The sequence below is a fragment of the Drosophila virilis genome, chromosome 3 (assembly GCF_030788295.1).
Source record: "Drosophila virilis strain 15010-1051.87 chromosome 3, Dvir_AGI_RSII-ME, whole genome shotgun sequence".
Taxonomy (NCBI): Eukaryota; Metazoa; Arthropoda; class Insecta; order Diptera; family Drosophilidae; genus Drosophila; species Drosophila virilis.
In genome coordinates, this window is record NC_091545.1 from 12,457,534 (window position 1) to 12,484,330 (window position 26,797).

General features: G+C 43.9%; 9 protein-coding genes across 13 annotated transcripts; 2 read left to right on the top strand and 7 right to left on the bottom strand.

The window, feature by feature from the left end:
• Positions 1-13: 13 nt before the first annotated feature.
• On the top strand, positions 14-4,498 carry LOC6623440 (E3 ubiquitin-protein ligase SHPRH). Its single transcript, XM_002047262.4, has 9 exons — positions 14-236; positions 300-2,178; positions 2,239-2,794; positions 2,851-3,037; positions 3,101-3,486; positions 3,546-3,661; positions 3,723-3,960; positions 4,038-4,198; positions 4,266-4,498. The coding sequence occupies exons 1-9, from the start codon at positions 74-76 to the stop codon at positions 4,429-4,431; spliced, it is 3,852 nt and encodes a 1,283-aa protein (XP_002047298.2). The 5' UTR covers positions 14-73; the 3' UTR covers positions 4,432-4,498.
• Positions 4,448-7,288, bottom strand: LOC6623408 (zinc finger protein 699). The gene has a single exon (XM_002047263.4). The coding sequence runs from the start codon at positions 7,286-7,288 to the stop codon at positions 4,691-4,693; it is 2,598 nt and encodes an 865-aa protein (XP_002047299.1). The 3' UTR covers positions 4,448-4,690.
• Positions 7,289-7,964: 676 nt separating this feature from the next.
• Positions 7,965-11,119, bottom strand: LOC6623424 (zinc finger protein 85). Of its 5 annotated transcripts, none has more exons than XR_001450383.3 (3): positions 8,611-11,119; positions 8,434-8,547; positions 7,965-8,351 (listed from the first exon to the last, which is right to left on the bottom strand). XR_001450383.3 is itself a non-coding variant. In XM_015175215.3 (2 exons), exon 1 carries the CDS (start codon positions 11,005-11,007, stop codon positions 8,620-8,622), a length of 2,388 nt encoding a protein of 795 aa, XP_015030701.1. In that variant the 5' UTR covers positions 11,008-11,119; the 3' UTR covers positions 7,965-8,351; positions 8,611-8,619. The 5 variants fall into 5 exon arrangements, 3 of the variants coding, with proteins under 3 accessions (XP_015030701.1, XP_002047300.2, XP_015030700.1); XR_001450384.3 differs by having other exon boundaries at positions 7,965-8,354; XM_015175215.3 differs by lacking the exon at positions 8,434-8,547.
• Positions 11,120-11,336: 217 nt separating this feature from the next.
• On the bottom strand, positions 11,337-13,977 carry LOC6623486 (zinc finger protein 85). The gene has a single exon (XM_002047265.4). The coding sequence runs from the start codon at positions 13,881-13,883 to the stop codon at positions 11,541-11,543; it is 2,343 nt and encodes a 780-aa protein (XP_002047301.2). The 5' UTR covers positions 13,884-13,977; the 3' UTR covers positions 11,337-11,540.
• A 186-nt stretch (positions 13,978-14,163) lies between these two features.
• On the bottom strand, positions 14,164-16,793 carry LOC6623210 (zinc finger protein 714). Its single transcript, XM_002047266.4, has one exon. It carries the CDS (start codon positions 16,677-16,679, stop codon positions 14,322-14,324), a length of 2,358 nt encoding a protein of 785 aa, XP_002047302.4. The 5' UTR covers positions 16,680-16,793; the 3' UTR covers positions 14,164-14,321.
• Positions 16,794-17,107: 314 nt separating this feature from the next.
• LOC138911149 (zinc finger protein 791-like) lies at positions 17,108-19,698 on the bottom strand. The gene has a single exon (XM_070208618.1). It carries the CDS (start codon positions 19,640-19,642, stop codon positions 17,294-17,296), a length of 2,349 nt encoding a protein of 782 aa, XP_070064719.1. The 5' UTR covers positions 19,643-19,698; the 3' UTR covers positions 17,108-17,293.
• A 267-nt stretch (positions 19,699-19,965) lies between these two features.
• D19A lies at positions 19,966-22,867 on the bottom strand. Its single transcript, XM_002047268.4, has 2 exons — positions 20,227-22,867; positions 19,966-20,165 (listed from the first exon to the last, which is right to left on the bottom strand). The coding sequence occupies exon 1, from the start codon at positions 22,737-22,739 to the stop codon at positions 20,238-20,240; it is 2,502 nt and encodes an 833-aa protein (XP_002047304.1). The 5' UTR covers positions 22,740-22,867; the 3' UTR covers positions 19,966-20,165; positions 20,227-20,237.
• A 60-nt stretch (positions 22,868-22,927) lies between these two features.
• On the top strand, positions 22,928-25,715 carry LOC6623290 (zinc finger protein 714). Its single transcript, XM_002047269.4, has one exon. The coding sequence runs from the start codon at positions 23,067-23,069 to the stop codon at positions 25,305-25,307; it is 2,241 nt and encodes a 746-aa protein (XP_002047305.2). The 5' UTR covers positions 22,928-23,066; the 3' UTR covers positions 25,308-25,715.
• On the bottom strand, positions 25,490-26,684 carry Sf3b6 (splicing factor 3b subunit 6). Its single transcript, XM_002047270.4, has 3 exons — positions 26,364-26,684; positions 26,184-26,302; positions 25,490-26,113 (listed from the first exon to the last, which is right to left on the bottom strand). Exons 1-3 carry the CDS (start codon positions 26,379-26,381, stop codon positions 25,885-25,887), a joined length of 366 nt encoding a protein of 121 aa, XP_002047306.1. The 5' UTR covers positions 26,382-26,684; the 3' UTR covers positions 25,490-25,884.
• Between the last annotated feature and the right edge of the window lie 113 nt (positions 26,685-26,797).

Consider the following 26,797-nt stretch of genomic DNA (forward strand, 5'->3'; position numbering starts at 1 on the left):
TATTGACTTATCGATAAAATGTAAACAATTTTAATACGCGCTTCACAAAACTAGCTAGAATTAACCACAATACATGGAAGAACATTCCGTTATTATAAGTGAAATAGCAGATGAATATTTGGACATCTCAGATGAAATCGATGCGAACTTGTTGTTCTTTTACGGCAAAAAACAATGGCATTTGAAAACATGCCTGACTGAAAATGCAAACGGTCTAGTAAGGATCATAAGCAACTGTAAGTACTCAGCGGCAATCCTGGTGTACTTTTGTACAATGTTAACCCTTAAATAATTAATAGATGAAAAGGCGCGCACCAAAAAGCTTTGCTTCAGAGCACTTCAAGCCCAAAATGGATGTTTTACACTGGTATTTCTTCAAAGGGAAGCTGCCTCAGCCTACTCGGCGAATACACTCGACATGGAACTTGCTGCTGAGATATTGCCGCTACTGTTTAGCAATTACACACCCACTTTGGAGTTTGAGGTGGTCAAGGAGCAACATCAGCGGCAACGTGAACTGAAGAGCTATGTGACAACACAGCTTTACAACGCGTTGTACTGCAAGCATCAGGAGCAGCAACATGATGAGCCACTCCCTCTGTCCTTGCCGTCTTGTTTCAAGTCGCAGTTGAGAAAGTATCAGGAACGTACCGTTAGCTGGATGCTGAGTCGGGAGCGCCTGCCAAGTGAATTTCCTGCCAACTACACTGCCCTGAAGGCCCTGAACAGCCAGTTTCAAGTGTTCAAGCATAAATACTGCCTGCAATTCTATGCCTATGAAAACACAATGCCCACGATCTCAATGCCGCCGGGCGGCATACTGGCCGATGAGATGGGCCTGGGCAAAACTGTCGAGCTGCTAGCCACAATGTTGCTAAACTCCAGATCAAATGTGAACAACAAATACTGGAGCGAACTTTTAGAAAATGTTGAGGATAATGTGCCGCTCAAGCTAAGGCGTGCGGAACATAAAGTCCATTGCATTTGCAAGCACTCAAAGCACCAAAAGGTGAAAGTGCAGTGCGTACGTTGTCGACTGTGGCAGCACCAAATGTGTGTACTTGATGGCACCGATATTTATATGTGTCCTAATTGCTGGACAGAATCGACAGCAAACTGTTCAGAGCTAGTAGAATCGGGAGCTACAATCATTGTGTCCCCAAATGCCATTAAGACACAATGGTATCATGAAATCAGCAAGCATATAAATTCTTCATTGAAGGTCTTGCTCTATGGAGGATTACATTCCGGGCTCTGGGTTAGCCCCATGCAACTGGCCCAGTATGACATTGTTCTGACCGACTACTCGATCCTGACGCACGAGATTCATTATACACCAAGAAATACAACGGATCGTGAGATGCGCTTTGAGCAGCGTTACATGCGTCCAAGATCCCCGCTATTAATGGTTAACTGGTGGCGCGTCTGCCTGGACGAAGCCCAAATGGTTGAGAGCAGCACATCCCTGGTAGCGGAAATGGTTCGTGAGCTGCCGGCAATCAATCGCTGGGCAGTCACTGGCACACCAATACAGCGCACCATCGACGATCTGGCTCCGCTATTGAAGTTTATTGGCTTTCAGGAAGCTTGTCAGCCGTGGGACGCCTGGCAAACGGTCACTAACTCTTTTTTGCTCAACCACAATGCTGCGCCGCTGCTGGAGCTACTGCAGCACAGTATGTGGCGCACATGTAAATCGAAAGTGGAGGACGAGCTGGGTATACCGCCACAAAAAGAGCTCGTGCATCGTCTGGAGCTGAGCAACGTAGAGTCCTTGTATTACCGGGAGGAGCATTATAAATGCACTGAACTTTTTTTGACAGCCGTTGCGAAGCACACAAAGCACAATGCCAACAACAGCAGCTCCTGTTTGGCTTCCATTTCGCCAAAACTACTGAGGCTTATATTACAGCCCTTTTTGCGGATACGAAAAACGTGCTCAGTTCCAGTTGTGCTCAACAATAATGTGGCCACCACAAACTATTTGAATCCGCAGGATCTCCTAGCACATCTCAAATCAAATAACGAATTGCAATGCAAGCGTGAACTGCGCACATGGGCCTCATCCTACAATGGCATTGCAGCCATACTTTTTATTCACAAGCATTATGGCCAGGCGATTCATAACTACAAGCTCGTGCTGAAGTTGGCCAAGGACTACAATGAGGAGAACATATCGTGAGTATAAAGAATTGACTAATTGCCAATAGCATTTTATTGACAGCCTCATATTTACAGCGTGGACAGCCTGCTCCAAATACATGCATTGCACAACTTGCTGGAGGCTTCCGCATTGGCGCCAGAAACGGAACGATTGGCAGATCAGGAACTCTCTTCATATCGCTTAAAATTAAACACGCTAGAGCGCAAATATTTGGAGGACAAGTCAACAGTGCTGCAGGCAGCACGAAATGCCTATGAATTAAAGCTTAAAGAAATGGATCAGCTCTCGCAGCAATTCAGTACAAACATTTTAGACCTATTCGCCACATTGATCAATACAAGCGACTCCCTGCACAATGCAATGTGGAACAAGATTGTCGATGAGTTTTTTAGACAAAACTGCTCTAAGGAAAAGTTAAAGGATGTGAACTCCATGTCGGGCTTGCTTTATTTAATACACAACTGGCACGAAAAATTGAAGAAACTGCATACTAAATTAGGCACAGAATTTAATTTTTTGAACGACATCCTGGTCCAAGCATGTGAGGCAGCAGAAAAGGGAATTGCCTTAAATCAGGAAACGATTAATTTCATTAAAAATGTGTCTGACTGCCACTTGGCTGATATCTTAGTAAGTAGCCAAAGCTTTTAATTTATAATTTGATATAATCGAAAACCTCTTTACAGGAGGACAAACCAACAAATAGGCCAACAACAATTGAAAAGCCAAAGGAGCAAAAACATTGCCGTCTATGTAAGATTCGTGATATTGTCAATCAGTTTGAATGCCTGCTGTTTGCAAAGGAATTGGGCAAGGAGGGCACCATAACGGATGGCTCTGAGAATCCAAGCATCGAAATAATTATAATCAGAGGTTCCTAACGCCACAGTTCAAGTCCATTCTTTGGTTACTAAAAATCCAATAATGTATTTGCAGTGATCTTTAACTTTGTGCGCTCCAGACACGAGTTAAGCGAGTGGAAAGCGGAATGTAAAAATAAATTGGATTTTCTAGATGCTATGCAGAGCCTGGTTAAGCTGCAAATTAAGTACTGGATTGAAGTGGAATACGTAATCAAAACGTTTGATGAGCTGGACATGTGTAAAATGCGTATATTGCTCACTAATGACCCAGAGGAGCAATCTAACTTTCGCATATTGCCCTACCAATTAGACGAACAAACGGAATTCAATTTAACAAACATTCGAGAGTCGCAGTTAAACTTTACGCGATTGTCAGGCCGTCTTAAGTATTTGAAGCATTTGAAGGAAGATGACGGTGACAAGCCCTGTCCCATTTGCCAAACACAGGATGATGAACGTGTAATAACCTGCTCATTTAATCCGGTATAAAATAATATTTAATAAAGTCTCGTTTGTAGTATGTTATGCTGTCCTGTGGCCACTTTCTCTGCCAACATTGTCTGGACACCATGAAGAGGAAGTTAAGTCTTGGTAGCGTAACCAAGTGTCCACTGTGTCGGCAAAATTCGCCACAGTAAGTTGTTACACTATATAACCATATATTTGATTCTAAATGCAATTATTTTTATTTACAGACTATACTATTCCGTGCGTAAGGGTGTCAACAGTTCCAAAGTCATCGGCGACTTTTCCACAAAGATTGCGTACATTGTCGAGTTGGTGCTGAAAATCAAATCGCAAAGTAAGGATAAAGAAAAAATTCTGATATTCTCGCAATGGGCAACCATTTTAAATCATATTGCCAGCGCCTTGAGCCAAAATGGTATCGAATATCGCAGCAAATTCACTACTCGCGATATTGATGAGTTTAAGGTTTGTATTTTGTGGGTACTCTGCTAAGCTAATTATTTATTGTATGTATGTGTTTTTTTTTTTCTATTACTCGAAAGGATCCCGAACGTAATGTCACATGTTTGTTAATGCCCCTGGCTCGGGGTGCCAAAGGGCTGAACTTAATCGAAGCTACCCATGTTTTTCTGGTAGAACCAATTCTAACGCCTGGCGAAGAACTGCAGGCTATTGGCCGTGTGCATCGTTTCGGCCAAACAAAGTGAGTAAAGGGACGTAATATAAACCTTTAAAACAGATATTTTATATTTTGTTCCTTATCACAAAAGACCGACTACAGTGCATCGTTTCATTGTAAATGGTACAATCGAGGAAAATATATTGAAGCTTATTAAATCGGCTGACGATAAGTCCACATTATCAACACATTGGGACCTAGATAATATGACGCTGGATAGCTTAAAGGATCTGTTTGTACTAAAGGGAAGTGAGTAAAAACAGGTAATAGTAATAAGGTCTATGCTATGTAAAAAGAGCATACTCAATATATATTTTATAATTATATGTTGGTAGATTAAACTGTCACTATGTCTATGCTTAGATGTAAGCCTGCTTAAGCCTAGGCGTATTTATAAGGATTACAAAGTATTGCTTTTAAAAAGTTACAGTTTAACATATATTTGCATTTCTGCAAATATTTCCTTGCATCCCACACATTGATAACATTTTCAAAATCTTATCAAACAATCCGCTCTCACACATGATCAATCTTAAGGTCATCCAGGCTAGTGCCGTCGGCATTGGCCTTTTGCGCATAGTACCCGTCGTAGGAGCTTTGTGCCTTCTCGATTTCTTGCTGCTTTTGTAGCTTTTGCAGCTGCTCGTAAGCGGCCTCTTGTATTTTGAGACGCTCCATGTCCGCCCTTCGCTTGACCTCGTTCTCCTCAAACTGTTGTGCCTGCAATTCAGCTGATGCTGCTGCACGCTCTGCGGCAGCCTCTTGGTACTCATCATACGAGTGCAGATTCTTGTCAGTGGCCTCGATCTTATGCAGCGATGAGAGTTGCTCTTTAGCGGCCTCCGCAATTTCCTTACGTTTCGCTTCAGCTTTGCGTCTGGCCTCGCGTTTCGTGCGTTCCTGCTCCTCTAATTCCTCGCGCGCTGCATAGAACTTGGATGATATGACGGGTGGGCGATTTTCGTGTGTTCTTTGATGACGCTTGAGCGCCGTCTCCTGTCGAAAATGTGTGCCACATGTCTTGCACTCGAACGGCTTTTCGCCCGTGTGTATCCATTCGTGATGCCGCAGTGTCTGCGCTTTGGCGAATCGCTTTGGACAGAAGCGACACGCAAAATCCTTTACCTTCTCGTGTATGATCTTGTAGTGCCGTTTCATGTTGCCAATATTGTTAAAGCCCTGCCCGCAGCCAGGACAAATGTGTTTGCCTTCCTTCTTCGTAAAGTTCACCTGTGGTGACCAGGAGGGTACTGACACTGATGGAATTGGATTTACTGCCGTGCCAGCCAGTTGGGCGATGTCCACACGCTGCACACGTCTTGGATCCCTGGGTATCGTTGCCACCGACTCGGCGCACACCTTAAGCAGCTCATCGGCAGCATTTTGGGATATTATCACATCGACAGCGTCCGCAGTCGTCGGTGTTTCAACGGCTGCAACAGCTGCCGCAATATCCGATGGCTCGCCAGTGCCTGTGGACACTTCACCAAGTTCCACTTGGCGCTGACGATACGTTTCAATGGCACGCAGTACACGCTTTTCGTGCGTTTTCAAATGCTTCGTAAGGCTTTTTGGATAAAGGAATTTCTTGCCGCACACTTTGCACTCGCAACGCTTCTCACCGGTGTGCGTCATCTCGTGGATTTTGCATGCATGCGACTTGCCAAAGGTCTTGCCGCAATACTGGCAGGCATAGTTTTTGATCTTCTCGTGCACAATCTTGATGTGGTTAGCCAGACTCTGCTTGTTATGGGAGGCATGCTCGCATATGTGACACTTGAACTTCTTCTCTTGGGTGTGCGTAAGGATGTGCGTGTTCCATTCCTGCCTTGTGGTTTTGCCAACGCCGCAGTAAGGACACACGTAGTTCTTGATGCCAGCGTGCCGCATCAAATGATCTTTGAGCGCGCTGTTAATCACAAAACGTTTGCCACATATATTACAAGGGAATGGCAGCTCCTTGCCGTCGTGCTTGTACATGTGTTTCTTCAGTGCCATGGGACAGCGGAAGACCTTCTCACACTCTGTGCAGGGATAATCTCTTGGCGGCGCCGCAGCCTTCGAGATGTTATGCACTTTCTTCATATGGAAAGTAAGCAGGCGAATGCGAGGAAATGTCTTGCCACATCCTTCAACGCTGCAGGCATGCACCTCAGACAGTTCCGTATGCGCATGATCGACGTGAAGTCGCAGACCACCAGCCGTTGTAAAACCCTTTCTACATGTATCAACTTTACACTGGAAAGGCAACAGATCGTTATGGTGCTTCATATGCTCCTCGTAGCGAATGGCCTTCTTGAACTTCTGATGGCAAATATGGCAGTCGATGATGCGATGCAAGTGCCGCTCAGCAGCGGGAATCCGCTTGCGCTTCATTCTTGACTTGGTGCCGTCTACTTCCGATCCTGAGCTAAAGTCGTCCTCAAGCTCTGCATTGGCAGGAACTCTTTTCATATTCGTTTTACTACTTGTTCTCGGATTCCCACGGAGACGTTGGGCCAGGGGCATGTCGTCGTCGCCGTCACTGCTGTTGGGCTCAAAGTCCACATCGTTGTCATTGTCGTTGCTGCTTGCGATTGAAGATTCATCGCCAAACATTTGGAGAAGGCCAGTCTGGTCCTCAACATCTTGTTTAACTTCTTTCTCAACCTCCTCCGCCTCTTTGTCGACGTGCTCCAGCATTTTGAACACGTCCTCTTCGTTCTCTATAATCTCCATCTTGTGATTCAGCAACGGATCAAAGTTTATCCGATCCTCTTCCTCGCCAGCCAAATCTGCATCCTGTGTCGCAACATTCAAAACGTCAAAGTTGTCAATTTGGTTAATGGGCACAGCTGTTGTTGTGAACAAATTGTTGGCGACCATTTCTTGGAACCTTTGCACGGAGTCCACGCACAGCTTCTGGAAGTCGTGCAAGTCGTTGAGCCGGGTATAGCAATTGGTGCACAGATTCATTGGAAACCCATCGTGCTGTTCTACGGAGAGTGAAGTGCACACACAGAGTTTCTTGGCCAGACCCGGAACCAGAAACAGGTCGTAGGCGGCATCGTTTCGCAAATGGTTCAAACAGATGCGACATATTGTTTGTATGGAGTATCCACTCCCCTCATTCATCTTCGGTGTGTTGTAAATTGAAAATTGCTGAGAAAAAAAAACGCGTCAGAAAAAGAATTTGTGGATGTCGTTGCTGTTGTCTGTTAAATTAACAGCTTGATATTATGTTATTAACAGCGGGGACATATTTCCTTTTTTCGGATGTTAAAATATTAAATTCATTTCTGTTGCAATTAATTGCAGTTTTATACCATCAATAGTTTAATAAATATAATTCAATTGAACGCCTTTTAGTTTTTGCAAAAAGCGGCAAATAACAAAACAAACTTTAAATTAACATCTGCTGAATGACTTCCAATCGATGTCACTAAGAAACAGTTAACAGAGTCAAACAAAGCGATATAAATTTAAAGTTGCCCGAATATCCGCCGGAATTACATTTCAGAATTAATCAAGTAGTTGTGGGGTTAATGAAGATCATCGTTGAAGCGTTGAATAATATTAATTGCTGATATGAACTTTATTTGTATATTAAATAAAAATAATCGTACCTCAATAATCGGTTTCATACAAAGTGTATCGATACATTTTCTTACGCTGCTCAGCGCCAGCTTACATTAAATATCAACTATATAAACACATATGCATATACATGTATATGTTAATGTATGCACATATATGTATGTATGTGTGCTAATAGATTCATTCCTCCCAATTTAAAGTGTTAACACGCCAGAAAATTGAAAATATTTATATTTATATACGAGTAAATATATATTTCCTTAATCAATAATTATAATAATCATGTTGTCATTTTCATGGTGCTTAACTAAATAACTTGAAAGATTTTAAAGTATTGTTTGCGTACTTTTATCGTGCAGATTTTTGAATTTAATGCCACAGACAGTTAGGGTTCGGGCTGGTAGACTGCGCGGTTCCAGTTTTTTCAACTTTTAGTATTGTACCCAGTGCGTTGTCTTCCAAGGACATCAGCATATTCTAATTCTTTTAACCGGCTTCTGAGTTCTGTGTGGCTTTTGGGTTCGGTAAGAACGGCAGCAGGCCTGTAATTCCTTCTTATCAGGAGCCTGGTTGAATCCCAGAAGATGTTTGCTCCGCTAAGCTACTAAATGTCAAAATATTTAGTGATTTGAATGCTAGTCAGAAGATATACCTATAGAGTAAGTGTGCAATTCAACACGTACTTAGTAATTCACTTTGTAATACATATTTGAAATGTTTAAGCAGATAAAGTTATAATATGTAACCATTCGAGGAATTCGCATAGTTCATAAAGGTTTTTAAGTGGACTGGGATAGCTGTAAGATTCATAATGACTAAATGTAAAAAATTGCTCACACTTACTCAAAACTTATTCTTACCGCTTCAATTTATACATGATCTAATTTGAGAGAATCAATGCTAGTGCCTTCAGCTTCAGCTTTTTGTCCATAGTAGCTATCATAGGAGCCCTTCTCACTCTGCACTTGCCTTTGGAGTCTATTGAGCTGCTCGCAAGCGGCCTCTTGAATCTTACGGGTTTCCTCTTCCGCCTTTCGCTTCGCCTCATTCTCCTCCATCTGTTGAGCTAGCAAGGCAGCGGTAGCTGCGGCACGTTCTGCAGCGGGATCCTGATACTCCTCAAAAATCTTTGGTTGCTTTTTGTTGAGTTCAACCTTCAGTCCCTTTGCTTTACTAACAGAAGGCTTTGGCGGTTTCTTGGCTTTTGGTGGTTTCGGCGGCTTGTCGTGCACCTTCAAATGTGTCTTCAGCACCTGTTCCTGACGGAAATGTTTGCCGCATATCTTGCATTCAAAAGGCTTTTCGCCAGTATGTATATATTCATGATTGCGCAGGTACTGCGCCTTGGCGAAGCGCTTGGGACAATAGCGGCAGGCGAAGTCCTTCACCTTTTCGTGTATTATTTTGTAGTGAAGTTTCATATTGCCAATGTGATTGAAGCCACGACCGCAGCCCGGACAAATGTGCTGACCTTCTTTCTTGGTGAAGTTGACTTGTGGCGACCAAGATGGTACAGAAACCGATGATATTGGATTAACAGAGGTTCCGGCCAATTGTGATATATCAACACGTTCAACTCTATGGGAATTCTTCGGCTTAGGAGGAACAATTGGCACGGGCTTTATATCCGCCGGCTCGGCCAACTCCTGGTTCAAAGTCTGGGTAGTTTGTGCGTCGCCATCGCCTTGAGATTTAACAGTGGTCTCCGGAGGTGGTACCTCGCGTTTCTCGTGAATCTGCAAATGCTTGGTCAATCGCTTCTCGAAAAGGAAGATCTTGCCACAGATCTTGCACTCGCAACAATTCTCGCCAGTGTGGAGTCTCTCGTGGATCTTGCATGCGTGCGATTTTCCAAAAGTTTTGCCGCAATACTGACAGGCAAAGTTCTTGATCTTCATGTGAACCACTTTGACATGATTAGAGAGTGCCTGTTTGTTGTGGGATGAATGATCGCATTGACGACATTGAAACTGTTTTTCTCTGGTGTGCGTCAATATGTGCTTGTTCCACTCCTGTCGAGTTGTTTTGCCCACACCGCAATAGGGACAAACATGGTTTTTAACGCCGGCATGCCGCAAGAGATGGTCCCTTAGCACACTGTGTATGTGGAAACGTTTGCCGCAAATTTCACATGCATAAGGCAGTTCCTCGCCCGTGTGCTTATACATATGTTTTTTGAGCGCCGTTGGGCAGCGAAAAACTTTTTCACACTCCGTGCAAGGATGATTTCGTGTGTCAGCCTTGGCAACTTTGTGAACCTTTTTCATATGGAACGTGAGCAAAACAGATCGTGGGAATGTCTTGTCGCATCCCTCAAAAGTGCAGGCGTGTACCTCAGAGAATTCCGAATGAGCGTGATCCATGTGCAGTCGCAGACCACCAGCCGTAGTGAAACCCTTCTTGCAGGTCTCCACAGTGCACTGGAATGGCAATAGATCGTTGTGATGCTTCATGTGCTCTTCATAGCGAATTGCTTTCTTGAATTTCTGGTGACATATATGACAGTCTATTAGACGATGTAGGTGTCGCTCAGCGGCCGGAATGCGTTTGCGTTTTGGTTTCGATTTGGGCTTATCGTCATCGTCATCATCGTCATCATCATCATCGTCCGAATCAGAGCTTGAGGAGTCATCTTCATCATCATTATTTTTCTTAGCCTTGGCCTTTGATGCTCTGGTACTACTTCTTAAACGAGACAAGGGCATGGCGTCATCAGATTCGCTGCTATTCGCTTCAAAGTCACCATCATCATCGTCGTTGTCGGCTTCGCTTTCACTGGATGATTGCTTCTCCTTCTCTACCTCCTCCACTTCTTTGTCGACATCCTCTAGCATTTTAAAAACATCCTCCTCATTTTCGATTATCTCAATTTTAGTATTCAGAAGCGGATCGAAATTGATACGATCCTCATCCATTTCTCCATCCGGCGGCGGTACATGCAGTATGTCGACATTGTCAATTTGATTAATATCAGCAATAACGGGTGTGAAATAATTGTTGGCCACCATTTCTTGAAACTTTTGGGCGGAGTCCACACACTGTTTCTGAAATCCGTGTAAGTCGTTGAGCCGGGTGTAGCAAGTGGTGCAAAGGTTTTTGGGGAACCCATCGTGCTGTTCCACGGAGAGTGAAGTGCACACACAAAGTTTCTTAGCGAGACCTGGGACTAGAAACAGGTCGTAGGCTGGGTCGTTTCGCAAATGGTTCAAGCAAACACGACATATCGAATGTATGGAGTATTCACTCCCCTCATTCATTTTGCTTATTCTGTTTTTTCTTCAGATAAGTTTGAGAATTTTAGTAAAATTTCAAGCACCGTCCGATGAGAAAAACTATGTATACGCGTCCACAAAAGGAACGATTGATTTATGTATCGGTTACTTGGACGAGTAATCAAAAGTCGTTACTTGTGCGATTGTACCGATAGTTTTTGGGCATGTTGATAAAAATATTAACTTTTATGAAACTGTCATTTAAAAATGAATAATATTATTTAAGCACCGACTTGTTTTTTTTTTCAATTTGTTTTTTAAAATTTGATTTATAAGCAATCTGCAGCTTAGATAAATTGAAAAGACTTACCCGGTTATTAAATATATTGTTTTATTTATAATTATTTTTGAATCAAGTTGTAAAAATAAAAAGCAAAATTAAATAATGTCCTGAACAATAATATTGATATTCCGAATCATATTATTACTCTCAAGATTAATTTTATGTATAAAATAGGTTAAAGAAACTATATACAGATTATAGAAAAAATTAAGTTTTAGTTTAGTTTTATATTAGCTTAATCTTTTTTGAGATCATCCACGTTGATACCCGTCTCGGAAGTTTTTACTTGAAAGCTATCACTGGACAATTTCTCGATAAGCTGTTCCTTTTGCAGCATCTGCAGTTGTTCGCATGCGGCCTCTTGAATCTTTCGAGCTTCCTCCTCAGCCTTTCGCTTCGCCTCATTCTCCTGAATCTGTTGCGCGAGCAGTGCAGCTGTTGCTGCGGCACGCTCTGCAGCCGGATCCTGGTACTCATCAAGAATCTTTGGTGGTGTTTTGTTAAGATTCATCTTCGGTCTTTTTTCTGTACTAGCTTTTTGGGGCTTAGGTTCTTTACGAGGTTTCGGATTTTCGTGTTTTCTTTTTACATGCGTCTTCATTACTTTTTCCTGCCTAAAGTGTAGGCCGCATATCTTGCATTCAAACGGCTTTTCCCCGGTGTGAGTCCATTCATGATGTCGTAAAATTTGTGCCTTTGAAAAACGCTTGGGACAGAAGCGACATGCGAAGTCCTTTACCTTTAAGTGTATTATCTTATAGTGAAGTTTCATATTGCCAATGTGGTTGAAGCCACGCCCACAACCTGGACAAATATGTTGGCCTTCTTTCTTTGTAAAGTTGACAAGCGGTGAACAGGATTCCACAGAGACTGAAGAAATGGGATTAACAGCAGTACCCGCAAGTTCGGATATATCTACACGCTTAAGCCTATAAGGATTCGTCGGCTTAGTTTGTTCTTTTGGTATGGGTTTCGTGTCCACTGAGTCGGCCACCTCCTGGTTAAACTTCTGAGTGCTCTGCACATCATCTTCGACCTGCGGTTTAACAGTAGTCGCTGATGCTCGTAATTCGCGCTTTTCATGAAGCTTTAAATGCTTTGTTAAACTCCTCTCGAAAAGCAAGACCTTGCCACAGATTCTGCACTGGGAGCAGTTTTCGCCAGTGTGGATTCTCTCGTGGACCTTGCAGGCATACGACTTGCCAAAAGTCTTGCCGCAGTACTGACAGGCATAGTTCTTAATCTTCATATGAACCACCTTGACATGGTTGGCTAAAGCCTGCTTGTTGTGGGAGGAATGATCGCACTGAAGACAATGAAACTGTTTTTCTTTGGTGTGTGTCAATATGTGTTTATTCCACTCCTGGCGGGTTGTCTTGCCCACTCCGCAGTATGGACAAACATGATTTTTGACCCCGGCATGCCGCAAGAGATGGTCCTTGAGCTCACTATTTATGTGAAACCGTTTGTTGCAAATGTTACAGGATATGGGCTTTTCCTCGCCAGTATGCTTGTACATATGCTTCTTAAGAGCTGTTGAACAGCGGAAAACTTTGTCGCATTCCGTGCAGGGATGATCTCGTGCACGAGATGTTATAATCTTGTGTACTCTTTTCAGATGGAACGTGAGTAAAACAGGTCGAGGAAACGTCATGCCACATCCCTCCACGGTGCACGCGTGCACCTCAGAGAGTTCTGAGTGAGCGTGGTCCATATGGAGGCGTAGGCCCCCCGACGTAGTGAAACCTTTCTTGCAGGACTCCACAGTGCACTGGAATGGCAATAGATCGTTGTGATGCTTCATGTGGTCGTTATAAAGGGATGTGCTATCGAATTTTTCATGACATATGTGACAGTCAATCAGATCATCAAGTTGCACATCGGCTTTTGGAATGCGTTTACGTTTTGGTTTCGTTTTCGGTTTGTCCTTTTTTTCATCATTGTCGATGCCCCCCTCAAGGCTAGAGGAATCTTCATCATCTACCACAATTTTTCGTTTATTCTTTGTTTTCGACGCTCTCGTAGCACTTCGTAACCGGGACAAGGGCATGGCGTCTTCCGAGGCGCTGCTATCATCTTTTAAACGCGTATCCTCATCATTGTCGTTGTTCCTGGAGGGATTCCTCTCAACCTCCTCAACTTCTTTGTCGACTTCATCTATCATTTTAAAAACATCCTCCTCATTCTCCACTACCTCTATTTTAGTATTCAGGAGCGGATCAAAGTTGATGCGATCCTCCTCTGTTTCGCCATCGTGTGCCGCAGCACTTATTAATCCGTCTTTGTCAACATTACCCGTGTCGGGTATAAAATAGTTGTTGGCGACCATTTCTTGAAACCTTTGCACAGAATCCACGCATAGCTTCTGAAATCCATGCAAGTCGTTGAGCCGGGTGTAGCAACTGGTGCAAAGGTTTTTGGGGAACCCATCGTGCTGTTCCACGGAGAGTGAAGTGCACACACAAAGTTTCTTAGCGAGACCTGGGACCAGAAACAGGTCGTAGGCTGGGTCGTTTCGCAAATGATTCAAGCAAGTGCGACATATAGAGTGTATGGAGTATTCACTCCTCCCATCCATTGTTTGTGTTTTCTACGGATAAGTGTAGTTTTCAGAATTTCAAGCGCTGTCCGATGAGAAAAACTGTATATATGCGTTCAGGAAAGGAACGAGTAATTAAATATCGGCTATTTGCACGAGTAATCAAAAGTACTCGATTGTAAAGTGTTTGCGATAGTTGTTTTCAATAAAATTGAAATTGTCTTTAATGTTAATTCGAATTTAATAAACGTATTTTATCTACTTTTTGTTTTGTGTGAGCGACATCCAAGTTAAGTCAATAAGGTTTAATTTCAATATCTTCAATTAAATGAATACAATGTTTAATTTGAAACGCACATTATTATTCTTAAGTTACTGTTATTTACAAAGTTATAAAAGCGTAAGCATATTTCAAACAATAATATTGCTTTGCCAACCAATTTAGTTATCCTACCGAGTAGATCTAACCGTGTTTATTTAAGCATTATCCTTTTTGAGGTCATCCACGCTGATACCGGTTTCAAATTTCTTTACCTGAAAGCTATCACTGGACAATTTCTCGATAAGCTGTTCTTTTTGCAGCATCTGCAGTTGCTCGCATGCGGCCTCTTGAATCTTTCGAGCTTCCTCCTCCGCCTTTCGCTTCGCCTCATTCTCCTGAATCTGTTGCGCGAGCAGTGCAGCTGTTGCTGCGGCACGTTCTGCAGCCGGATCCTGGTACTCGTCTAGAATCTTAGGCGGTTTTTTATTGAGATTCATTTTCTGTCTCTTTTCTGTACTAGCTTTTTGGGGCTTAGGTTCTTTGCGAGGTTTCGCCGGATTCTCGTGCACTTTTCTTACATGCGTTTTCATTACTTGCTCCTGTCGGAAATGTTTGCCGCATATCTTGCATTCGTACGGCTTCTCTCCGGTGTGAATCCATTCATGATGCCGTAAGATTTGTGCCTTTGAAAAACGCTTGGGACAGAAGCGGCAAGCAAAATCCTTCACCTTTTCGTGTATTATCTTATAGTGAAGTTTCATATTGCCAATGTGGTTGAAGCCACGCCCACATCCCGGGCAAATGTGCTGACCTTCTTTCTTTGTGAAGTTGACTTGTGGCGACCAGGATGCCACAGAGACTGAAGATATGGGATTGACAGAGGTACCGGCCAATTCGGATATATCTACACGCTCAAGCCTATGGGAATTCTTCGGCTTGGTCTGCTCAATTGCTATGGGCTTCATGTCAGTCAACTCCTGGCTCGGATTCTGAGTGCTCTGCACATCATCTTCGACCTGCGGCTTAACAGTAGTCGCTGATGCTCTTAATTCGCGCTTTTCATGAAGCTTTAAATGCTTTGTTAAACTCCTCTCGAAAAGCAAGACCTTGCCACAGATCTTGCACTGGGAGCAGTTTTCGCCAGTGTGGATTCTCTCGTGGACCTTACAGGCATACGACTTGCCAAAAGTCTTGCCGCAGTACTGACAGGCATAGTTCTTAATCTTCATATGAACCACCTTGACATGGTTGGCTAAAGCCTGCTTGTTGTGGGAGGAATGATCGCATTGTCGGCATTGGAACTGTTTTTCCTTGGTGTGCGTCAATATGTGTTTATTCCACTCCTGTCTCGTTGTTTTGCCAACGCCACAATAGGGACAAACATGGTTTTTAACGCCGGCATGGCGCAAGAGATGGTCCTTGAGCTCACTATTTATGTGAAACCGTTTGTTGCAGATGTTACAGGATATGGGCTTTTCCTCGCCAGTATGCTTGTACATATGCTTCTTAAGAGCTGTTGAACAGCGGAAAACTTTGTCGCATTCCGTGCAGGGATGATCTCGTGCACGAGATGTTATAATCTTGTGTACTCTTTTCAGATGGAACGTGAGTAAAACAGGTCGAGGAAACGTCATGCCACATCCCTCCACAGTGCACGCGTGCACCTCAGAGAGTTCTGAGTGAGCGTGGTCCATATGGAGGCGTAGGCCCCCCGACGTAGTGAAACCTTTCTTGCAGGACTCCACAGTGCACTGGAATGGCAATAGATCGTTGTGATGCTTCATGTGCTCGTCGTAAAGATTCGTGCTCTTAAATTTTTCATGACAAATATGACAGTCAATGGGATCATCAAGTTGCACATCGGCTTTTGGAATGCGTTTACGTTTTGGTTTCCTTTTAGGTTTGTCTTTTTTGTCGTCATTGTCGATGCCCCACTCAAAGCTTGAGGAGTCGTCATCATCTACCACAGTTTTGCTTTTAGCCTTCGCTTTCGACGCCCTCGTAGCACTTCGTAATCGAGACAAGGGCATGGCGTCCTCCGAGTCACTGCTGTTTGCTTCGAATTGGGCATCATCATCATCGTCATTGTCGTTTCCGTTTCCGTCACTGGAAAGATTCTTCTCAACCTCCTCAACTTCTTTGTCGACATCATCCAACATTTTAAAAACATCCTCCTCATTCTCCACAACCTCTATTTTAGTATTAAGGAGCGGGTCAAAGTTGATGCGATCCTCCTCCGTTTCCATATCGTGTGTCGCAGCATTCATTACATCGTCATTGTCAACAGTACCCATGACGGGTATGAAGTATTTGCTGGCGACCATTTCTTGAAACTTCTGTACAGAGTCTACACATTGTTTCTGAAATCCGTGTAAGTCGTTGAGCCGGGTGTAGCAAGTGGTGCAAAGGTTTTTGGGGAACCCATCGTGCTGTTCCACGGAGAGTGAAGTGCACACACAAAGTTTCTTAGCGAGACCTGGGACTAGAAACAGGTCGTAGGCTGGGTCGTTTCGCAAGTGGTTCAAACAAATACGACAAATCGAATGTATGGAGTATTCACTCCCCTCGTCCATTTTGCTTTTGCTTATGCTGGTTGCTCCCAATAAGATTATAAATTAATACAAATTTCATGTATTTTTCGATGGAAAGAGCTATGTATACGCGTCCATGAAAGGAACGAGGTATTCGTGTATCGGTTACTTGTTGAAGTAATCACAAATACTCGTTACATGTGCGAGCTCGAATTGAGTAGCTCTGGAAATTCTTATGGCGAAACAAAAATTTAATTTTTGACCGAAAATTTAAATATGAATAATATATAAAAACTTAACCATTAAATTGGCTTGAATATTCTTATTCATATATATAGTAATAGAGTCGCCTTTTTCATCTTCTGGTACTGCTTCGCATATGTGTACCGACAGTAGATGCCGTTAATCCTTGCCCATGTTGCCAAAGACCTTATATTTTAAATTATAATTTAAAAATGTTATAAAAAGGGTTTAGTATTTACATCGCACTATATATTTGTTATAGTGCGTGCTATCATTTATTGCATGTCTTAAGCTGAAACAATTTAAACCATTTCGAAACTTGCAGTAACTTATCAAAGGAATATTAAGAATTATCAATAAATTAAGATAAAGATCTTACAAACTAATATTGCAAAATGTAGCATCTTGAGAGTTTAAACATGATCTATTTTGAGAGCATCCACGCCTATACCAGCCTCAGACCTTTCCACTTGAAAGCTATCAAGGGATATCTTTTCGATCAGCTGCTCCCTTTGCAGCTTCTGAAGCTGCTCACATGCAGCTTCTTGAATCCTACGAGTTTTAGCTTCCGCTCTTCGTTTGGCCTCGCTCTCCTCGAGTTGCTGAGCAAACAGTTCTGCCGTAGCTGCAGCCCGTTCCGCAGCAGGATCCTGGTACTGTTCATAATTCTTTGCGGTACGTTTGTTAAGTTCGATTTTGGGCCTCTGATGCTCTTTTTTCTGAGTTGTGGTTTTTGGAGCTTTTTGAATTTTTGGTGGTCTGTTGTGTGAAATCATATGCTTTCGCAGCGATGAGCCATGGCTAAAGTGTTTATCGCATATCTTGCAGCCATAAGGCCTCTCGCCTGTATGCGTATATTCATGATGACGCAGATATTGGGCCTTGCCAAAGCGCTTGGGGCAGAAGCGACATGCGAAATCTTTGATCTTTTCGTGTATCACCTTATAGTGTAGCTTCATATTGCCAATGTGGTTGAAGCCACGTCCACAGCCTGGACAAATGTGTTGGCCTTCTTTCTTGGTGAAGTTCACTTGTGGCGACCAGGAAGGCACAGAAACTGATGAAATTGGATTAACAGAGGTTCCGGCCAGCTGAGATATATCAACACGCTCAACTCTATGCGACTTCTTCGGTTTAGCAAACGACGCTGGCCCGGGTTTTACGTCTACCGGTGTTTTGGACTCCTGGTTAACATTAGAATAACTCTGAATTGTCTCGTCCACCTGTGCATTTGCATTAGTCGCTGGTAATTCGCGCTTCTCATGAATTTTTAAATGTTTGGTCAATCTCTTCTCAAAAAGGAAGATCTTACCACAGATCTTGCACTCACAGCAATTTTCGCCAGTGTGAAGTCTTTCGTGGATCTTGCAGGCGTGCGATTTTCCGAAAGTTTTGCCGCAATACTGACAGGCAAAGTTCTTGATCTTCATATGAACCACTTTGACATGATTGGCCAAAGCCTGTTTGTTGTGGGAGGAATGATCGCACTGTCGGCATTGGAACTGTTTTTCCTTGGTGTGCGTCAATATGTGTTTATTCCACTCCTGTCTCGTTGTTTTGCCCACGCCGCAATAGGGACAAACATGGTTTTTCACGCCGGCATGTCGCAATAGATGGTCCCTAAGTTCACTGTTGATGTGAAAGCGTTTGTTGCAGATGTTGCAGGAAATCGGCAGCTCCTCGCCAGTATGCTTATACATATGTTTTTTAAGCGCCGTCGGACATCGGAAGACTTTATCACATTCCGTGCAGGGATGGTCACGGATCTCAGGCTTGATAATGTTGTGAACCTTCTTCTGGTGATGCGTGAGCATACGAGTGCGAGGAAACGACTTGTCGCATCCCTCTACAGTGCAGGCGTAGAGTTCGCAGAGTTCCGAGTGAGCGTGATCCACATGATGTCGCAGACCTGCGGCAGTCGTAAAACCCTTTTTGCAGGTTTCCACAGTACACTGGAATGGTAAAAGATCGTTGTGATGCTTCATGTGTTCCTCATAGCGAATTGCCTTCTTGAATTTTTGATGGCAAATGTGACAGTCGATAAGACGTTGCATGGGTCGCTCAGTCGCAGAAATTCGCTTGCGCTTCGATTTGCCTTTAGATATATTTGCGTTATCCATGTCCGATTCAGAGCTAGAGGAATTCTCTTCATCATCAGCCATATTTCTGCCCGTTGAATTTGTTTGTATTACCACAGCAGCAGTTCGTAGATGAGACAGGGGCCTGGCATCTTCGGAGTCGCTACTATTCGCCTGGAAGTCCACATCGTTGTCATTTTTCTCGTATTCGCTTTCACAGGAGGACTCCGTGCCTGGCTCTTCTGCTTCCGCTTCTTTGTCGACATCTTCTAACATTTTAAAAACATCCTCCTCATTCTCAATTATCTCAATTTTTGTATTTAGGAGCGGGTCAAAGTTAATGCGGTCTTCTTCTTCGATAGCCACATCAACATCCTGTGGTGCAAAACTGTTAGCCTGGTTGGTGTGGATTGTAATGTAGTTGTTGGCCAACATGCCCCTCAACTTATCAAGAGAGTCCATGCATTGCTTCTGAAAATCATGTAAATCGTTTAGACGGGTGTAGCAATTGGAGCAAAGGCTTTTTGGGAACCCATCATGTTGCTCCACTGAGAGGGAAGTGCACACACACAGCTTCTTGGCCAGACCCGGAACCACAAACAGATCATAGGCTGCAACGTGTTGCAATTTTGATAAACAAGTGCGACATATTTCGTTAATGGAGATTTGCCTCTCCTCATTCATTTTGTGTGTGCAATTTAACCCTTGAGCTACTGTTGTTTTTTTTCACAGATTATTCAGGGATTAAACTATTAGATATCGGTTACTTAAACGAGTACTCGTGTAATGCTGACTCGTTACAACTAAGCGCATCACTAGAAATGCTTTAAATTTATATGTATGTATGAGTATATAACTGCGAGCTCATAAATGAGGTGTGTGCCAAGATGGGGAAGGGTATTTAAATATAAGGTACAAAATACCCTATTACGGCATAAGGTGTCTACGATTGAGGGTAGTATTCATTTTCGGAGAAATTGCAAAGCAAAACGAACACACGTTTTAAGTACGTTATATGAATTTCATTATTCTAATTAAGCAATAGATGCTATGCAGTACATAGACAACAAAAATACATATGTATTTATAAATGTATGGTAAAATTAATATTGTTGTAAAATACATTGAGTTACTGTGTTCATGCCACAATAAGCAATTATGGAGCAATTCGAGGGTATAGATCATAGTTTCTTATAAGACTGAGGAGCTGTAAAAAATTATAGCTATATATAAAATATTGCTGGGCTTTGAAAGTGTCTCATCCTCACCGTTCCGATATTTAAACATGATCTATTTTAAGCGCGTCCACACTGAGGCCCTCAGCTTGAGCCTTTTGTGCATAGTAGCCGTCATAGGACGTGGTCGCTTTCTCAATTTCCTGCTGCTTTTGTAGCTTGTTCAGCTGCTCGCAAGCTGCCTCTTGAATCTTCCGTCGTTCGATGTCTGCTTTGCGCTTCGCCTCGTTCTCCTCAATCTGATGGGCAAGTAGCTCAGCTGTGGCCGCAGCACGCTCTGCGGCCGGATCCTGATACTGATCGTAATTTCTAGGCTCGCGATCGATCTCGCGCGGCTCGATCTTATGGAAGGTAGGCTGCACTTCTTCTTTCTCTGGATATACGCGCCTATTGGGCTTGTCGTGTGTCTTAATATGCTTCTTTAGCGCCGTCTCCTGCCGGAAATGTTTGCCGCAAATCTTGCATTCAAACGGTTTCTCGCCGGTATGGATCCATTCATGATGCCGCAAGATTTGTGCCTTTGAAAAACGCTTGGGACAGAAGCGGCAAGCAAAATCCTTCACCTTCTCGTGTATTATCTTATAGTGAAGTTTCATATTGCCAATATTGTTGAAGCCTCGACCACAGCCGGGACAAATGTGTTGGCCCTCCTTCTTGGTAAAGTTGACCTGGGGCGACCAGGATGGCACCGATACCGATGGTATTGGATTAACAGAGGTACCTGCCAGCTGAGATATATCCACACGCTGAACGCGCCGTGAATTTTTCGGTTTATTTGCTGCTGCTGCTCCTGTCGCGGGCCCGCCGCCACAAGCCTTTAGCAAATCATCGGCTACATTTGGAGGCATCATTCCATCGGGCTGCATATGGCTGGGTATTTGGACACCAGGCAGCGGAATGTTAAGCGGACGATGCGTTTCGATTGGCGGCAGATCACGTTTTTCATGCGTCTTCAAATGCTTCGTTAAACTCTTCTCGCAAAGGAATATCTTGCCGCAGATCTTGCACTCACAACACTTCTCGCCCGTGTGCGTTCTCTCGTGGACTTTGCAGGCGTGCGATTTTCCAAAGGTCTTGCCGCAATACTGGCAGGCAAAGTTCTTGATCTTCATGTGGACCACCTTGACGTGGTTGGACAGAGCCTGTTTGTTGTGCGAGGCATGATCGCACTGGCGGCACTTGAACTTCTTTTCCTTGGTGTGCGTCAGAATGTGGGCGTTCCATTCTTGGCGCGTGGTCTTGCCCACGCCACAGTAGGGGCATACGTGGTTCTTAATGCCCGCGTGCCGCATCAAGTGATCCCTGAGTGCGCTGTTGATCACGAAGCGTTTGCCGCATATGTTGCATGGATATGGAAGCTCCTCGCCCGTGTGCTTGTACATGTGCTTTTTGAGCGCAGTCGGACAACGGAACACGGTGTTGCACTCTGTGCAGGGGAAGTCGCGCAATGGAGCCGCAGACTTCGAAATGTTGTGCGCCTTCTTCATGTGGAAGGTAAGCAGACGCACGCGTGGGAATGTCTTGCCGCAGCCCTCAACACTGCAAGCATGCACTTCTGAAAGCTCGGTGTGCGCGTGATCAACATGTATGCGCAAACCGTTGGCGGTGGTGAAGCCTTTCTTGCAGCTCTCCACTTTGCATTGGAATGGCAACAGATCGTTGTGGTACTTCATATGTTCCTCGTAGCGAATCGCCTTCTTGAACTTCTGATGGCAAATATGACAATCGATGATGCGATGCAAGTGCCGCTCGGCAGCTGGAATGCGCTTGCGTTTGGGCTTTTCCTTTGATCCGCGCCTCGAGCCAGATTCACCGTCCTCGTCGGAGTCCTCTTCTGACGATGAAGATGTACTGAAATCCATATCGTCGTCACCGTCAGTGGGCTTCTTCTTTTTAGGCTTGGACTTGGCTGCTCGGGTGGTTTTGGCTTTGCCCCGCATGCGCTGTGCTAGGGGAATGTCGTCGTCGCTGCTGTTCGGCTCAAAGTCTACGTCCCTGTCGTTGTCGTTGCCGCTCTCAATGGAAGACGAGTCCTCGTTGTACATGTTTACTGTAATGGTCTCTTTGATCTCTCTTTTATCTTCTTTGACTTCCTTTTCGACCTCCTCGGCCTCCTTGTCGACATCCTCGAGCATCTTGAACACATCTTCTTCGTTTTCGATTAGCTCCATTTTGTGGTTCAGCAGCGGATCAAAGTTAATGTGGTCCTCATCCTCGTTGGGCATGTCGTGCGCCGAGACGCTTGGATCCAATACGTCAAAGTTCGATTGACATGTGAAGGCGTTGCTGGCGACCATATCTTGAAACTTTTGTACAGAGTCCACGCATAGTTTTTGAAAATCGTGCATATCGTTAAGCCGGGTATAGCAATTAGTGCACAGGTTCTTCGGAAAGCCATCGTTTTGCTCAACAGACAGTGAGGTGCACAGGCAAAGTTTTTTGGCTAGGCCAGGCACCAGATACAAATCGTAGGCAGCGTCGTTCTGCAAGAGGTTCAGGCAAATGCGACACAGCGTGTGTATGGAGTATGTCCTCGCCACGTCCATCGTGCTTGATCAATTTGAAGTATATTTAATATGCTCACAAAATTTTTGCTTTTCGGTTGTTTCCAGCAACAAAAAAAAAATAATATTGACACGAAAAAAATTGGTATACTCGTCAGCCAACTAGAACGAGTACAAGTATCGGTTACTCAAGCAGCTACTCCTATACATGTGCGCAAATAATCGATATTTCGCCAGGGCATACGCCATTGCCCTTATCGATACTGTGTTTTGCTTGATCTTTGTATTTGTACATCACTATAAACGCTTTTAATAATTGTGCAAATCAATTTGGGAATTGTTTATTCTTTAAAATCTTGATATTCTGGAATGAGTACAAACACACTGTACTCTGTTGATTCAATATGCCGCGTTTGCCTAGAATATGTCGAGAGCAGTACAGTTTATGACCTGTTCTTATTGCCAGATCTTGCAAAGACATTTACAGTATGCACGTCCTTGTTGGTGGATCCCCAAGACGGCTATCCCAGATATCTCTGTTCCAGTTGCTTCGCCAGATTAAACGACCTCCATGATTTTCAGCAGCTCTGTGTAGCCTCAGTGCAGCGCTTTAAGCAAATGGTAGCCAGCAAACTCATCGTTGATGTCAACACAGTTGACATTTACGAACCGCTGCCAGTGGCCAGCAACGAGTCCGCACTCGTGTCCAAGGATGAGCAGCCAAGCAATGAGTTCGATCCCCTGCTAAGTCATAAATTAGAGATGATTGACAACGAAGAGGAAGTCTTTAAAATGCTGGAAAACGTTGACAAGGAAACCAAGGCTGTTAAACGAATTTCAAGCGACTGTTCATCGGAGTCCAGCCTTAGCGACGATGATGTTCCCTTGGCTCAGCGCCTGCTAGACCAGAACAGCGAAACGGATAGCGAAGCAACGTGTCAGAGGCTGGCCAACTTAAAGACAAAACGAAAGCGCATTCCCGCAGCTGAACGCCATCTTCACCGCATTATCACCTGCCATGTATGCCAGCAGAAATTTAAGAAGCAAGTCAACTACGATGAGCACGTAAAGCACCATAACGAACTGTTGCCCTTTCAGTGCCAGGTGGAGAACTGCAAGAAGGGCTTTACGACAGCGGCAGCACTGCGCCTGCATGTGGACTATGCGCACACGAAAAGCGCCGCTGAAATTCCCTGCACTGTCGAGGACTGTAAGCTGCTGTTCCCACGCATGCGACTGCTGACAATTCATTTAAAAAAGGTACACAACTTGTCGCGCGCAAGTGTGCCGCGGGCAGAGCAGCCGTGCACCGAGTGCGGTATGCTATTTCGCTGCCCAGTCGCACTTAAGAAACACATGTACAAGCACACCGGGCAGCAGCTGCCCTATCCGTGTAATATATGCGGCAAGGGTTTTCACATAAATAGCGCGCTTAAAAACCATCTGCTGCGGCACGCAGGCATCAAGAACTATGTGTGCCCATATTGTGGTGTCGGCAAAACCACGCGACAAGAGTGGAGCAAACACATTCTCACGCACACACAGGAGAAAATGTTCAAGTGCCAGATCTGTGATCATGCTACACACACGAAGCGGGCGCTGGATAATCATGTGAAGATCGTGCACGAGAAAGTTCGAAATTATGCGTGTCAATACTGCGGCAAGACATTTGGGAAATCGCATGCATGCAAAATCCATGAGATGACGCACACCGGCGAAAAGCGCTGCGAGTGCAAGGTGTGCGGCAAGAAGTTCTTGTATACAGAGAGCTTAACCAAGCATCTGAAGATACACGAGAAGAGTGTTGATCGTGCCATTGAGACCTACCGCCAGCGCCAAGTGGAACTCAGTAGCTCAAACCCAACCGCTGAACAGACTTTCAGTGAAGCATCTGTTTCTCTGGCGAAAAATGAGGATGCTGCGGACCAGCTATTGAAAGTGTGCGCCGAGTCAGTGGCTACAATACCACGGGATCCGCGTCGTGTCGAACGTGTGGACATTGCGCAATTGGCAGGTACCGTTGTGAATCCCATTCCCGCCGTCTTAATGCCCTCCAATGCAGCAACGCAAGTAAAGCTTGTGCAGAAGGAGGGCATGCATTTCTGCCCTGGCTGCAATCAAGCCTTTAACAATTTGGGCAACATGAAGCGACATTACAAGAGCGTCCATGAGAAGGTCAAGGACTTTGAGTGTCGCTTCTGTGCTCGTCGCTTTGCCAACTCACAATCTCTTAAGCAACACGAATGGATACACACGGGCGAGAAGCCGTATGCCTGCAAGACTTGCGGCACCCATTTCCGTCAGGAGGCTGCATTGATTCGTCACCAAAAGGTGCACGAAGATAAACCAACAAAGCCGGCAAACCCTCCAAAACAAATAACTGAAAAGTTTCGGGAAAAGGAACTGCAAAAATGTGAAAAGAGGCGTAAAGTTGAAGCATTGCGTCAAAAGATCGCCGAAGTAGCTAAAGAGGAGCTCCGGGAGCTGGCCAAGCAGCGTATGCTGGAAAAGCAGCAAAATACCTATGCGCAATACCAGGAGGCAGCAGCAGCGGCTGCTGAGAAGACACAATCCCCAGATGAAACCGAGAGCAAAGAGTTCTCTGACTGAGGGCGCACATTGGGTGCTATATGCTTCCAAGTGCGATAATATATGGGAGATGTTATTGCTGGTTAATATTTAACTGTGAGATAGTTGTCCATAAGATGTGATTAAATTTAAATTGCGACTTTTAAATGAAATCTGTAATTTCATTGATTGTTAAGCCTCCTCCAACCCCAAACAATCGAATGTGAGTTTTACAATTTTTTTTTTATTTTTACTTTTACTTGCTTGTTATATTGATGAGAGTTGTTTTAATGTGTTCTATGATTGCCAATTGTCGGAACTTCAAGCTGAATAAGTGTCTTGAAGTGCCAAACATTGGCATGATACATGGTGGATGATTGATGATGATGTTCAATGTTGTTACGAATGATGATGGAAATTATTTTAAAACTCGACAAATAGCTAGCAAAATGGTTGTACAAAAATACAAATTGTTTACGCAGTTTTGAGCATTGTTAAAATTTTGTAAAATTGGCTTGCTTTAAGACCTATATGCACATAGAAGTGCATGTGGAAAGTTCAATGAACCATATGATCCGGCGGCGACTGGCAGTCCCGCAACCTCACAGCACAACAGCTTCTAAGGTGCTTCCGGTGTTTTTAAATTGTACTTGGATTTTATGTTGTTGAGCTCCTCCTGCTTTTTGTCCACATCCACGCGCTTGAAGGCCTTGTTGGACTGGTAATAGAGAACGACCAGATAGCGATTGCACACATTAAAGCCGGATAAATGGTCGCATGCGTTTTTGGCATCGAAAATGTCCTCGTAGACAACGAACGCAGTGCCCCTTGTCTCCGGCGTATTGCCACTGTTAATGATTGCAATTACAAATGCTATTAATTAAATGCTTCAATTTAGTTTACGTTCAAGTCACTTACACGCGTATTTGACGGATGGCACCAAATTTACCGAAAATATCGTACATTTCGTCAGATGTTATTTTATATGGTAAATTGCGCACATATAGCAGCCGATTCACCTCTGGCGGCAGCCGAATCTGTAAAAAATGTTCACTTTAATTGCATCTCAATTATTCCTTTGTGTGCGGCGGCACTCACGTTGTTGCGCTTGTTCATGTCTGGCCGCAACTGCTCTTGAAATGCGACTAGCAGAAAACTTTCACTTGACCGTCTGGCTGGCGTTGACGCTTGTTGACCCCGGGATGAATGTCCTGAAACTTGGTCCTTTGTTAAAATTTAATGGGCCTGTCTGTCTGGCCTCAAACCCAAACAAATAGTGATTAAATTATGTTAGAGAAGCACTTTATGTTATTTAACATAACATACAACTGCTATTAACATAATATCAAACGTGTTAATAAAGTTAATATTTTCTCTTTACAAATGCTGTAGCAAAAACCAATGCTTTGTATTTTTTCCACAATATGAATTTATATAAGAATCAAGGAAAAATTAATACGGCAACATAGTAAACTAGCAATCACAGCTGTCATCGTTACTTTAACATTTAATTCACAATAGATAAATACCTT

Excerpts from the sequence above, each read along its gene's own strand:
- LOC6623424 (XM_015175215.3), bottom strand. The coding sequence starts at position 11,007 with ATGAATGAGGGGAGTGAATACTCCATACATTCGATATGTCGTGTTTGC.
- LOC6623210 (XM_002047266.4), bottom strand. The coding sequence starts at position 16,679 with ATGGACGAGGGGAGTGAATACTCCATACATTCGATTTGTCGTATTTGT.
- LOC6623486 (XM_002047265.4), bottom strand. The coding sequence starts at position 13,883 with ATGGATGGGAGGAGTGAATACTCCATACACTCTATATGTCGCACTTGC.
- LOC6623440 (XM_002047262.4), top strand. The coding sequence starts at position 74 with ATGGAAGAACATTCCGTTATTATAAGTGAAATAGCAGATGAATATTTG. Across the intron at positions 2,179-2,238 it reads TACAATGAGGAGAACATATC|CGTGGACAGCCTGCTCCAAA; the intron begins GTGAGTATAAAG and ends TCATATTTACAG. Across the intron at positions 3,662-3,722 it reads TGTCGGCAAAATTCGCCACA|ACTATACTATTCCGTGCGTA; the intron begins GTAAGTTGTTAC and ends TTTTATTTACAG.
- LOC6623408 (XM_002047263.4), bottom strand. The coding sequence starts at position 7,288 with ATGAATGAGGGGAGTGGATACTCCATACAAACAATATGTCGCATCTGT.
- LOC138911149 (XM_070208618.1), bottom strand. The coding sequence starts at position 19,642 with ATGAATGAGGAGAGGCAAATCTCCATTAACGAAATATGTCGCACTTGT.
- D19A (XM_002047268.4), bottom strand. The coding sequence starts at position 22,739 with ATGGACGTGGCGAGGACATACTCCATACACACGCTGTGTCGCATTTGC.
- Sf3b6 (XM_002047270.4), bottom strand. Across the intron at positions 26,114-26,183 it reads GCCATCCGTCAAATACGCGT|TGGCAATACGCCGGAGACAA; the intron begins GTAAGTGACTTG and ends AATCATTAACAG.
- LOC6623290 (XM_002047269.4), top strand. The coding sequence starts at position 23,067 with ATGAGTACAAACACACTGTACTCTGTTGATTCAATATGCCGCGTTTGC.